Source organism: Urocampus carinirostris, chromosome 6 (genome assembly GCF_059441175.1).
Source record: "Urocampus carinirostris isolate Australia breed hairy pipefish chromosome 6, RoL_Ucar_1.0, whole genome shotgun sequence".
In the NCBI taxonomy this organism is placed as follows: domain Eukaryota; kingdom Metazoa; phylum Chordata; class Actinopteri; order Syngnathiformes; family Syngnathidae; genus Urocampus; species Urocampus carinirostris.
Genome location: NC_142354.1, coordinates 7661287 through 7675236, shown reverse-complemented (window position 1 = coordinate 7675236; position 13950 = coordinate 7661287). Strand labels below are relative to the sequence as shown.

At 39.1% G+C, this 13950-nt stretch overlaps 2 protein-coding genes across 11 annotated transcripts in view; one reads left to right on the top strand and one right to left on the bottom strand.

The window, feature by feature from the left end:
* Positions 1-3012: 3012 nt before the first annotated feature.
* LOC148363700 (uncharacterized) lies at positions 3013-9156 on the bottom strand. The gene is made up of 2 exons (XM_088337690.1): positions 8893-9156; positions 3013-3706 (listed from the first exon to the last, which is right to left on the bottom strand). The coding sequence occupies exons 1-2, from the start codon at positions 9056-9058 to the stop codon at positions 3027-3029; spliced, it is 846 nt and encodes a 281-aa protein (XP_088193816.1). The 5' UTR covers positions 9059-9156; the 3' UTR covers positions 3013-3026.
* A 3316-nt stretch (positions 9157-12472) lies between these two features.
* The window catches only part of plekha6 (pleckstrin homology domain containing A6), a 69502-nt gene continuing 68024 nt past the window's right edge, over positions 12473-13950 (top strand). For 7 of the 10 annotated variants that reach the window (XM_088337682.1, XM_088337679.1, XM_088337683.1 and 4 more), the window contains exon 1: positions 12474-12757. The gene's annotated coding sequence lies outside the window, so the exon portion shown is untranslated. Of the gene's footprint in view, positions 12758-13950 lie in introns of all 10 variants that reach the window. The other 3 variants (XM_088337677.1, XM_088337685.1, XM_088337687.1) reach the window with 3 other exon arrangements.

The following is a 13950-nucleotide window of genomic DNA, read 5'->3' as shown; positions in this document are numbered from 1 at the left end:
ACCCTAAAGGATGTATTACCTCTTGAGTTATTACTTTGTAGTTAAAGCTTTAACTGTTATATTTTGAAGACAAGTTTGTCCACTCGTGTTTAATGTTATGTTGTTTAGCTGTCGACTACTCGTCTCATTAGTCTGTAACTATCGACTTCCTGCTTTGCTTTCACTTTCCATTCGCGCATTGTGGCGCCCGTCTATTTGTTTGCAACATGTGTTATTTTGCTAGCTTAAGTGGCTTCACTAAAGTTTGCTTTGTTTATAGCGTGACATCGAAGACAAAGCTGGAGGCCAAAAAATACTTGCGCTGGTCAAAAGTCAGAGGAAAAGAACTCTGTCGTAGCTGCTAGCCGTCGTCACGTTGTGAATTTGTGTGCCAGAATCGAAGGGTGAAAAAAAACAGGCGTGACAGGATCCCAGCGGACACACCTCAGAAAAGAAAAAGAAAAGAGAGATAGAAAAGCATTCAAACGAAAAGATTGGACCGAGGCGCTCATCAGAAAGGCTAAGGTTTGCAGCGCGGACGTCGTATTGTCACGGTTGCCATGGCGCCCGATTGGCCCCGCCCGTGTGGCGCCAGCTGCGGCTTATTGACAGTTTGGCTTTCCGTCCTTTTAAGCTCAGTGCTTTCATTTTTCCTTTGTCAGTCCGTCAACGAACCTCCGCCCCTCAAGACATGGGTTCTGACTCAGTCCTGTTTTCCTGTTGGTATTCCCTGTCCGGTATTCTTCCCGTTGATTTTGTCCCGTTAAATATCGGTTTCCTGTTTCGTTCCCGTCTATTTTTGTCCCGTTAATTATTCTCTCCAGTTTTCGTTCCCGTCTAGTTCTTCCTGTTTTTTCGATATCCTGTTTCATTTTCAATCCTGTATGTCCTGTCCTGTCCGGTATCGACCCCATTTGTCCGATATCTACTCAGGTTATTGGTATCGATCTCGTCAACCTCTGGCTTCCTATCTTTCCATGCCAGACCGTTTCGATTCTCTTACTCAGTATGAAATGTGTGATACTAACTCCATCATTCGATGAGTGCCTCGGTCCAATCTTTTTGCTTTAACGCACAACTCTGTTTTAGGAGTGTTGTCCCGTAAAACTTACGTTGTTTCTGGTACGCACACAACATGACGACAAGGAGCAGCTACAGCAGCTTTCTTTTCCTCCGACTTCTAATCGGCGCCGACCATGTTTACAAAATATTCAAGGGGTCTTTTACTTTGTACCTTGATTGGCTACTAAACGGGCTGCCATGACTGTAAAGAGTAATCGGCTCTATTTAAAAAAAAAATGTTTTATTTATATTGATAGCTTAGTCTAATTCGACCAAAAAATATGATTATCCTTTTTCAGGTCTCATTGTCTAAAATGGCCACCATAACCGTGTTCTCCTTAGCCTCTTTTTTAATTGATTTTAATTTTTTTTCTAATTTTTTTTGTCTAATTTTCACCAAGATTAAAAAAATATAAGACAAGACAAATGTCTTCCTTCAAGTTTTGTTTTTCTTTTGTTTGTTTTTTTCAAACTAAATTGACAAAAGAGAAATTTAGTCTTAAATAAACATCAAGTTTATTTTGTTTTGAATCAGGTCTGATAACATTTGACACCAATACTTTTCTTTCCTTAAAACCCCAGAGTGTAATGTTTTTTAAACTGATCTCCGGATGCTTTATTTTGAAACAAGGCTAATTATTTGTTCCGTTTTGGTAAGTTGGCCACTTCCGGTTTTAGACTAGCCCGCTATTTTGTTGACGATTGTTGAGACGGATTGTTAAAAATCACGATAACCGCTTTTTAAAATCAAGATTGACATATCTGCATTTACGCAAGAAAAGGCTGATTTATTCCGCGTTTCATGGACTGCATTGTTGCTAGAGAGTAAAGATGAAAGACAGGAAAATGATTGCCTGAAATCAGAGATAATTATTCCACACAATCGATAAAAACCTGAAATTAAGATGTAATAACTTTGTAAGATTTGAGCCGTTGATGGCAAATGAGTGTATGTGCCACTGCTGCCCTCTTGTGGCTAAAACGAGGCAAAGGCAGTTCTGATGTTTCTGTACGTGTGCAATAAAAATGTAGTCAAAAACTTTTCCGAAGACAGAAATAAGAATACACTTGGCACAATTTTGGCTAACCTGCATTGGCTCCCTGTTAGCCTAAGATGTGATTTCAAGGTTCTCTTATTATTATACAAAATCATACATGGACTTTCCCCGTCATATCTTTCAGATTTGATTTCCCCCTATGTTGATCCCAAGAGCCAAGAAGTGTTCCGCAGGTTTGAGAGCGTTCTCCATCCGGGCACCGGTGTTGTGGAATGCTCTTCCCCCTGAGATCCGATCTGCAACCTCAGTGGAAATGTTTAAATCTAAGCTTAAAACTCACTTCTACTCAATAGCACATGAATAACCTAAACTTCGTATGTGTAATAACCTGTGAAGCCCTTTTGAGACTCTTTGTGATTAAGGGCTATACAAATAAAAATGCCTTGACTTGACTTATACCGTCTCTAGCATACAGCGCAGCAAAAGGCCTTCTCAACTGACGGGAATCTCGGGTTAAAATAATAAGACAACCAATCAAAAACGAGGTCTAAGATGAATCGTTCGTCCTCAAATGCCTCACAGGCGTGCCCTCTCTAAAACCTTTTGCATACAGCGTAGGTGAGGGGCTGCTTGCCCATGTGAAATCTCAGGTTTAAATAACATACCAACCATTAAAAGAGGAAGGACAAAATCCTTTATTCAAGTGGGGATCGTGCGCCCTCATGAGCCTCACCAGCTTGCCTCAGCAGTTATAATTGCAAAGGCAGTTAAGCACGAAAACAGATTCTCCTCAGTGTGGAATCTCAATTTAAAAAAAAACAAGACGATAAAAAATAATATCATTATTTGTCTGACTGGGGGTTGGTTGTGCGCTGTCATGTACCTCACCGGCATACCTCTGTTTTAATCTATTGCATACAAAGCAGCACACCTGTGTGGAATCTCAGGTTGAAAAATAAACCAACTCACGAAGAGAGAAGAAATAAATCATTTATTCGAATGGGGACGGGGGTCGTGCGCCCTCATGTGCTTCAGCAGCGCGCCTCCGTTGTCATAATCCCTCTTGCAAACAGCGCAGGAGAAAGGTCTCTCTCCCGTGTGGAACCTGAGATGCGAGGTGAGGGCCCCCCTTCTGGTGAACTTCTTGATGCAAAAGTGGCAAGCGTAGGGTTTCTCCCCGGTGTGCACTCGTTTGTGTCGCTCCAAACTGGCCTTCTGAGTGAACCGGCGGCCGCACAGGAGGCAGCCGAACGGTTTCTCCCCCGTGTGGCAAGTCAGGTGGCGCAGCAAGTTGTGCTTGTACCGGAAACCTTTGCCACACTCGCCGCACTCGAAGCGCTTGACCTGGTTTTCGGACTCGTACCGCGGGTCCAAAAACGGGGGGGTCTCCGTTCGGTTGCCGCTCTTTGCGGACCCGTTTGTTTCATATAGCTGACCGGCTCGGTCCGAGTCCGAAGACCGACCGGAGCCGTCCACGTATTCCGATTCGAACAGAGAAGCTACATCCTTCTCCGATTTATGCCATCGGACGTTCGGTATCGGACCCGTCCAGACTTCTTGCGGTTCCTCTTTGATTTGTGTCGGCGTTTGCTCCTGCAGTTTTTCGTTCTTCATTTCACGCACCGGAGACGTTTTCATGCCTGCGCGTCGGACGCAGGGAGGATCCTCTAAAATAAAAGCATAGGAAGAAATACTTGGCACATCATTTCGTTCACTGTCAAAGAACGGACGCGAAAACACGGGTGGCCTGCGGCTCGGGCCTCGTTCAATTCAGAACAACAAAGACACGCTTTACAACAACAAAGACAAGCTTTACAACAAAGAGAGGCGCGGCATCACACACTTACGCTTTCTGTTCAATGTTCCGCTCTCCCGGCATCTTATTGACAAAGCAAATTACCATCAAGGTAACCGAATTGGGACCTTCCAAAGCCGTGACAAATAACGTCTTGTGGCATCAAGAAAAGGCCAAAAAGGCCAAAAAGAATGAAACCCGTACAAATGCTAGGAAATAAGTAATAAAGGATTTTATACATTTGACTATAAAGGATTTTATACAATTGACTACAAATTACATGTATTGAGTTCAATGCAATAGTCACTCACTGGGCTTTAGTTCAATTTCAGGGCAGGCTGTTCGAAATGCAATAAGATCTTGTCAAGCAACGACAAGGCACCATTGTGGGAGAGCCAGACCTCAAGGCGCGCAAACAACTGCTTGGCATGCCCATGGGAGGAACCGAGACGCCATCTTGCGGGAAGACGTGAGCCAATAAGAGAAAGCTAAAGAAGTTTAGAAGAAGGCTTCCCACAGACTCTAACGTCACTTCTTCGGCCGTCTTCGATGGAGTTCACTTAGTTCTTTTGTTAGGAACAATAAACATCCGCCCCTGTGTGAAATGTCGGCCTTCCTGGTCATTTTTTTCTCTCAAGAAACGAGCGCGCATAATTGTTGGATGAATGTAGGTTGTGCTTGGTTAATGGAGTCAGATAACTAATACAAAAAATTTGGTAAACGGTACATTTTAATAGTTAATTCCCAACAGTAAATATATTATAATTATATAGTTACAATAAAGAAGGTATTTTTTTAATTTAGCAAAATCATTTAGAGGAAAAAATGCCCATAAAATGTGTTAAAAATCGTTTACTTGATCGTTTTTTCTCCAGAAATATATTTTTAAAGAGGAATAAAATATACTTAAAATAAGCAAAATTGTCTCATCATTCAGATGGTATATCCTGACGTCATCGTAAAACTCGTGAGTAAATATATGATGGTCATTTGAGCACGCCGCACGTCTACTGACATCAGGAAAAGGCCCAAAAGAATGAGGCCTCCTTAAGCAGTCAGTAAATATACGATAACGATATAACATCTTTGACATCATGTTGGGTCCAATCTAACCCAATAAAATATCTGTAGGCATCATCGGAACTTGTTCGGAAAGTGCATTTTTGAATTTCGATTTTACAATAACTACTTTTTATAAATCAATAATAATCGAAAGATGTTTTGGAATCCTCAATTTTTAGCTTTTTTTTTTATATAATTGCAGACGATTTTTTTTTGCGTGTTGAATTGAAATCAAACAATTTGGCTAATGTCAAATGTTTTTCTCCATCAGTCATAATTGGGTTGATTTAACATTGTTTGAAAATTCAGGGTCTTGCAACACCACGAATAGGCCAAATAGAAGAATTAATATTATTTAGATAGACAGACAGATAGACGGATAGACAGATAGACAGATAGACAGATAGACATAGATAGATAGATAGATAGATAGATAGATAGATAGATAGATAGATAGATAGATAGATAGATGGACAGATGGACAGATGGACAGATAGATCGATGGATAGATAGATACTTTAACCATCCCCGTAGGGAAATTCACACTTCCAGCAATATCCTTGTGTTGAAAAATTAAATAACAAAATAAAAGATATAGAATACAAAAATACCCAATATAACGTGTTGAGTATTTCAATAGTGCTACGGAAAATACGCACTGTAATAAGAATAGGGTAAAATGCAATGTGGTGGTGGGGTTTAATCTGGGCTTTTACACCCCCGGGTAGAGTTAAAGAGCCTCATAGCATGAGGAAGAAATGATCTCCTCAGTCTGTCTGTGGAACAAGACTGTGACAGCGGTCTGTCGCTGAATATCAAATGAGTCATGATATGATAATTCTCGTGACATTGGGTAGACGCCAAAAGGAATGAAGCCGAAGTAATACTAGGATTTGTGTAAATACGTATATCAAAACTATATGCGTCACAGACATCTTGGGAAACAAAAAGAGACGAAAATGATGAGGCCCATACAAACCCTGCATGTTTTATGCCAAAGTGAATATGCCCTAAAGAATGAATACTAAGAAATTGGTAAATAAATGATAACAGGGTTTGTACGCTTTTTTCAAGGCCAAATTCAAGCACTTTTACAAGAGTTCATAAAGCTAATATTCCAATTTCTCCAGTACCATTCAAAGAATAAATAATACATTGTTGTGAATAACAATCATTATTGAATAATTGTCAATATCGTTACTGTTATTGATTCAACCAACACTAGTGATGTTTTTTAAGGTGGGTGCATGACAATGAAACTCAAATCTTCTATAGTTTAAAGGAGCTGTACGGAATTTGGATCTTTACTCTCTTACGCCATCTGCTGGCTTAAAGTCATGACGGCAACCTCGGTCAGCTCGTTCATGATGCGTGCGCAAGTAAGTGCATTTCTTCCATGCGCTCGAAAAAAACTATTTTCTTAAATGTTTATTTCCTTATTTAATGTGGGGTCTGTCAAGTCAGACCACAGAGAAACATGGCAACAATTACAAGCATACACAAGTACCTTGCCCAAAACCCAAGCACTTTTCAAACTTCCCAGCATTTTTTAGGGATTTCAAGCACCCGTATGAAGCCTCTAATGAATACGCCTCGCAGCCCGCATGTCTTGTGACACCAGGGAGTGGCCCAGAAAAACGAAGCCCATTAAACACCAATAAATAGTAAATAGAATATGATTAAATCCAAATTTTGACTTAAATAAATGACTTTATTTGAACATTAAAATAAAAAACAGAACAAAAACACAAACTCAACAACAAAATAATGTTACATAACTTGTTCTAAAAGGGGTAGTAAGAAGCAAATGCTTATATTCCCTACCCCTCATCTTCCCTCTTAAATACACCAATGATAATAACAACAATAGTCATAATATTATTAATAACAGTTATTTAGTGAAATTAGTGAAAAATCATCTAATTTGAATCATTTGGACTGCAGGAATAAAATATTAGTGAATGGGATGTCGACAGTTTTCGGCCAATTGCAGGCTTTGTTTCGCCCCTTTAGCCTATGCGAGCCTGTAAATGATAAAAAGGATCCGCCCCCTTTACCTCCGAATAACTTTGGCCAATAGTGACTGATTAAAATGATGATTGACACATTGGTTAGGAAATGAAACGCCGGTATATAAATGCACGTAAGCCCTCAAGTATTTTTAACGAAAGTATGGAATGTTGGCACGCATTTTCACGTAGAATCGAAAACGAAAGACTTTGGTCTGCAAAGCGGGAGCGGCTCCATAATTGTCTTCTCCTCATTGTCGGAATTCTTGCTTGGTCCCGAATGCGCTTTCCTTTTTGTGCTGGCGGCTCAACGTGCTCTACTTTTAGTCCTCTGAGGTTTTAGTAGTCACCTAGCAGGCTCTATTAGCTCTTACGCAACGGCCGTGAAAACCTTAACCCCGACAGACGCCAACAGAGCGACAGAGAAAGAAAAAAGACAGGAAGAGAGTGACAGAGAGGAGAGAAAGGAAGAAAAAAGAAAAACGAGAGAGGGACAAAGAGAAAAAGACAAAAATTTAATTCAGTACAGAACGATGCATATATTCACTATGTATCCATGTTCTCGTAGTGCAGCAGTTAGCACATTCGCCCAAGAAGCAAAAGGTCCCCGATTTGAGACCAGGTGGTAACATATGTTGGCCTGGAGAAGGATGGCCGCCACCAGGCTTTACTTGCCCGGGACCCACCACAAGAAATGGGCCCCCTTTCGCCCATGTGGTTAAGGCATCCAACCGTACCAATAATACTAGACCCCAAAATAAATGTGCGTAAAGCCACTCGTTATTCATTTTTATGGACCGTTATGACACACAAGTGTGCACAATCATTGAAGGACTTCTGGAAAGGGGCGTCAAACATTTACAACTCTTTCAAAATGTCTAAAAAAAACTTGAATATTGGGGTAGGTGTAAAAAGCTTCTATTTGTGTGTGTTCCAACTCAGATGACTCAATGTGAGTAGTGGGGACAAAACATTGAGAGTGTTCCCTTTCGAAAGAGAGCAAGAGCGTCCATGTTCTCCAAACGCTTCGAGAACAACATTCAACTAACTTTGGGTACGACTGAGATTGGGACAGATTCTTGACGTCTTTCAGACATGTTCAAAACGTCTTTTGAAGCAGTTTTGCAGTGGCAAGCTGGGATCGGGCGATGTGAAAAACATGCAGGCAACTTTTCAGAGTTGTCTGCCCTGGTGGCCGCTAACTTTTTCGCACGAGTGTCAGACACTGATAATACCCCCAGTTATTACAGCACAGACGCTTGACAATGACATAATGTTTGCAGAAAATGATTCATAAATGTTTTATAACATTTTTAAAAAGTGACATTGGATAATTTCTCACGGCCCACTAGTGCATCGCGGCACAGTGGTTGAAAATCACTGGTTTAATCCATATGTTACAATTTATTATGCATTATTATAAACGACTTCAAATGGGGAAAATACAGACAGATTAACACTTAAAATGTACACTGAAAAACACGGGAAAAATATGATTATTTGCACCTAAACCGATAAAATACAGAACTATTTTAAACCTTTTTATACTCAATATATTTTAAGTCAACAGAATTCCTGGAAGTAAAATGCATTTTGACCAATGAGAAGAATAAAATAGCGTCTGGAAGGAAACCGGCTCTCGATGGGTGGGGAGCCGGTTCCCACTCTCAAGAGATGGTCAATAGAGCCGTTTCGTTCCTGAGGGACATGAGTAGGTTGCGTCACACTAAATCGCCTTTTCTTTTGGCGCACGAGTAAAAACTACATTCGTAAACACTATCCAACTATTTGGTGGTCGCTATTTTGAATGGCGACATTATCCGAAAAGACGTGACGTAACCAGCTCAGAGGAGAGCGAAACACCGCTCCGCTATAAACGAAGTCCGTTGCGCAAAGACGCGCCGCCGTTAGCGTTCTGCAGGCAAAGTAACGCATCGCTTTTAAACGTCAATAACGAAAACGTATTCGCGATTCTAAACATTCTGACCTGCTCCAAATTGCTCACTCGTCTTCTTGACGTCCAAGAGGCGCCGATGGCGCTCCAGTTGGTTTTCGTAGTCGCTTAAGGTTTGCTCAAAAATACTCATAATTTCCTCAACGGCTACCGAAAGTCTGTCGCTCACAAAGGCTCTTAAATCCTGCACCGAAGGCATTTTCCTTCTTGGAATGATTTGAACTTTAAAAATCTTGACGGCTTTTTTTCGACCGTTTGTTTTGACTCAACAACTTCCGATTGACTTCTTCTTCGAGCGTCGCCTGCGGCAACAAGGATTTGTTTGATGGTCTTTACTACTATCTAGCGTCTGAGACAGGCATCGACGCTCAAACCATAAAATGGAGAATAGAATAGGAAAAAAATAGAATATAATTTGAATAGAACAGAATATTACAATAGTGTCAATGACACTAAACCCAAACGAAAAAGTGCTTTGCCGGTGCATTTTGAAAGAAAGACATGGATGGAAGCCGTGAGTGCCAAAATACAATAAATAAAAACGAGCAATCGAAATTGTAAGGCGCTATTTAGAAGAATTGTCTCTCAAAGTTTTGTATTTAAGAAACAATTTAAAACGATAAATATTTTGATTTTTCTTTCCTTTTTTGCAGAAAAAGTATAGCTTTTACTTGAAATTGAAAAAATAAAGCAACAAACCCACTGTGTGTGGTTTTATCAAGCAAGAGCTTTTCCTTTTGAAATATTCGATTTAGAATAGAATAGAATAGAATAGAATATACCTTTATTGTCATTGTTACAAATGGGCTAACATATTGTGACAACGAAATTGGGCATGACACTCCAGTTTTACACATAGTGAGGGTATGAGCAAGAAGATAAAGGAACAGAGAAGATAATGTTATAAAACAAGGGGAATAAGGCTATAGTTATAATTTACATGGTATTTACACAACAATGTCAGCATGTGGGATGTTACATACAGGGTTGTCGTGATAACGTTGTATCGTAACGGTTGTGCAATATTGCATTTGGTGCAAAAATAGTCCGCATATACATTGGTGCAAGCATAGACATCATAGTGCAATTTACTACCTTTATTGGCCCAATGTAGTTGTGATTTGGTCTTATTTTAAATGCTTTTGTGTCGTTCGATTTTAAGTTTTGCAAGTGCATCATTTTTATAAAACTTACGAATAAAAAAATAAATAAAGGCAACATGTGTTTTTTTGTCAATCAAGACATTTTCCTTTTTTACTACTCTTATGGCACAATTGGGCTTCCGTATTTTCTCAAGTGGCAGGAATGCTTATTTCATATCAGACAGATGGGGTCGATAACGGACAGGACGGCACAGACAGGATTGATCATGAAACAGGATATCGAAATTAAACAGGACAAACTAGACAGGAACAAAAACTGGAGATAATAATAAACAGGAAAAAAACAGACAGGAACGAAACTGGAAACCAAGATTAAACAGGACAAAAATAAACTGGAACAATCCCGGACTGGAAATACCAACAAGAAACAGGACAGAGTCAAAACCCACGTCTTGTGGGGCAGAGGTTCGTTGACGGACTATCAAAGGAGACGGACAGGACTGGGTTCAAATAGTGACAGGGAGCCAATCAGAACCTGCGGCGGTTGGCGCCAACCGAGCGGGCACAGGTGATTCAAATCTGTAATCATGATATGATCGGTTTTGTTTACTTCTCTTTTGGAACAATTGGGCTTCCGTTCCCCCTTGGGTGGTAGTATTGGTTGTTTTGTTTTGTTTTCTTTCTTCTTTTCCTTACTTTTTACAGGAACTTTAGCATTTGCATAAAAACTACAATATACAGACGTCAATAAAGACAACTTGTGAGCTTTTGTCAAGCAAGAGCACTTTAGGGGTTTGATTTTTGTATTTACAACCTTTTTGGCACAGTTGGGCTCCTGTACCCCCCTCAGGTGGTGGGAATGGTTATTTTGTTTCTTTTTTGTTTTCTAAATTCATTATTTTGTAAACGAACTGTAGTATTTGAATACAAACTGTAACATACAGACATAGGTAAGTGCTTTTTATCGAACAAATCTTTCTATTGTCCCCAAGAGTTTTATCTGTTTTGTTTACTTCTCTTTTGGAACAATTGGGCTTCCGTACCCCCTCGGGTGGTAGTAGTGGTTGTTTCGTTTTTTTTTTTTCCTTATTTCGTACAGGAACTGTAACATTTGCATACAAACTATAACATGCAGACATAAGTAAGTGTTTTTTATCAACCAAAATTTTCAATTGTCCCCAATAGTTTTATTTGTTTTGTTTACTTCTCTTTTGGAACAATTGGGCTTCCGTACCCCCTGGGTGGTAGTATTGGTTGTTTTCTTTTCTTTTATTTTCCTTATTTCGTACAGGAACTGTAGCATTTGCATAAAATCTATAATATACAGACATAAATAAAGTTAGATAGATAGATAGATAGATAGATAGATAGATAGATAGATAGATAGATAGATAGATAGATAGATAGATAGATAGATAGATAGATAGATAGATAGATAGATAGATAGATAGATAGATAGATAGATAGATAGATAGATAGATAGATAGATAGATAGATAGGATACTTTATTCATCCCCTTAGGGAAATTCACTCTTCCAGCAGTATCCTTGTGTTGAAAAATAAAATAATAAAATAAAAGATATAGAATACAAAAATATAACGTTTTGCTATCAAGTATTTAAATAGTGCAACACTGTAATATAAATAATATGCAACTGTGGGGGTGGGGTTTAACGTGGAGTTAAAGAGCCTCATGGCATGAGGAAGAAATGATCTCCTCAGTCTGTCCGGGGAGCAAGACTGTGACAGCAACATGTGTGCATTTGTCAAGCAAGAGCATTTCTTATATCCTTTAAGGTTTGACTTTTGTATTTACAACCTTTTTGGTACAGTTGGGCTTCCGTACCCCTCTCGGGTGGTGGGAATGGTTGTTTTGTTTCTTTTTTTTTTTTTTTTTTTTTCGAATTTCATTATTTTGTACAGGAACTGTACCATTTGTATAAAAACTACAATATGTAGACATACATAAAGGCAATTCTTTTATCCTCTCTGGGTTTGATTTTTGTATTTACAACCTTTTTGGTACAGTTGGGCTTCTGTACCCCTCTCGGGTGGTGGGAATGGTTTTTTTTTTTTTTTTTTTTCGAATTTCATTATTTTGTACAGGAACTGTACAATTTGCATAAAAATTACAATATGTAGACATACATAAAGGCAATTCTTTTATCCTCTCTGGGTTTGATTTTTGTATTTACAACCTTTTTGGCACCGTTGGGTTTCCGTAGGCTGGGTAACAGGGATGGATGTTTCATTTCTTCTCTTATTGCCATTGTTAATCATCACTTAACACTGCACAAAACCTAAAAAGACAGAGAAAAACAAGCAACGTGTGTGTTTTTGTCAAGCAAGAGCTTTTCCTTTGTCCCCCCGGGTTGGCTTCCCTTTTGTCTGTCCCTTTTATGGAAGGAGGGAGGGAGGTAGGGAGTCCTTTGCCCTTGCTCCTTCCTCCATCTTATTGGCTTTTTCCCTTTCTTCTCGCAAGCTAAAGGCAATGAAAGAAGGAGCTGCACGGGGACATCTCCCCCTCCCCTCCATTGACTCTCGCAGGGCGGAGATGAGATGTGCGTCCAGGTCACGTGACGTTTTAATTCCAGGGGATTTTCTGCACGGCATGCTTGCAAAAATGCCCCTCTGAGGGACGACGTGGGCTTTTCTTTTTTGTCTTGTTGGGTTTTTCTGGTCTGGGGGAGGATTTGTTGTTGTTTTTTGTTTCCACGTTTCTGCTTGCTTGGGGGGAGGACGAGCTGCCTTGACGTCTCTTCTGGATTATTCTAAGGCTGAAACGGATCGTGCAGGTGGATGATTCTAGGCTTCCTTTCATTCATTCATTCATTCGTTCATTCATTCATTTACTGTTTTGACGCGGTCCCTAGAAGAACATACTTCAATCTAGTGAATGACGATTGCTATCTCTCTCCATTTTGCTTTATGCATTATTACTGAGGGCGAACATTTTCATTTTCCCTGTGTCCGAATTCTGGATGGAAGATATATTGATTGTTTCGCTTTCTTCTAATTTTCTTGATTATTATTATTATTATTATTAAATTTTATTTTTATTTTTATCATTATTATTACTCTAATCAATATTATTGTTTACATTTCTCTAGATTCTCATTATCGTTTCATTTAATTTTTATTTGATATATTTTTCACTTTAAAGAATCATAAACTGAAGATATATTTCATTGTTTTGTTATAATTATTTTTTTTTTAATATTTTCGATCATTGTTTTTCATTTCATGAATTTGTTTTTTTATTTTTCATCCGAAGATAGTTGAAATAAAAACAACAGTATTTACTTGCAGGTTTTTTCTTTTTTATTGACTACCCTTTTGGTAGTCTGTTGGCAGGAAGGTTTATTTAACTATTATTAATAACATATATATTACAGGTGTAGCACTAAAAATAAATACACAAATAAAGCCAACATGTGTGATTATCTGTTTTATTTACTACTATTTTGGCACAAACGGGTTTCCATACCCCCTCGGGTGTTATCTGTTTTGTTTTGTTTTTTTTTGCTATTAATATTATTCATATAGTATTGCAAGCTTAGCATTTGCACCAAATTTTAAAAATACATATGTCTCCTCTGTCCAAACAACTTTTTCCTCAGCAAAGCTCAGTCTAGCTTTTGATTTTTTTTTTCTTGCCAATGAGAGGTTCAGAGTGGGCCTGCAATGCAAATGCACCTCAAAGGCGAGACAGCTCTTCACCATGTTCAGCACTGAACTGGCGAGCAATTCCAGCTGCATACTGAAAGTGGGAGGCACCTGAAGGTCTTCTCTCATTGTGATCAGAGCATTTTTGGCAAAACGCCTTTTCCATTTTGTGAAAACAGTTAGTAGCATGGTATGGACACAAAACGTCCTTTACTGTTGAGCAGTAAAGATGGTCCAATGGAGTTGCAAGTGGATGCAGAAAGGGGCGCGGATGGCAGATTAAAATGAAACTGATTTTCAAACTTGCAAGGATTGTCATGCC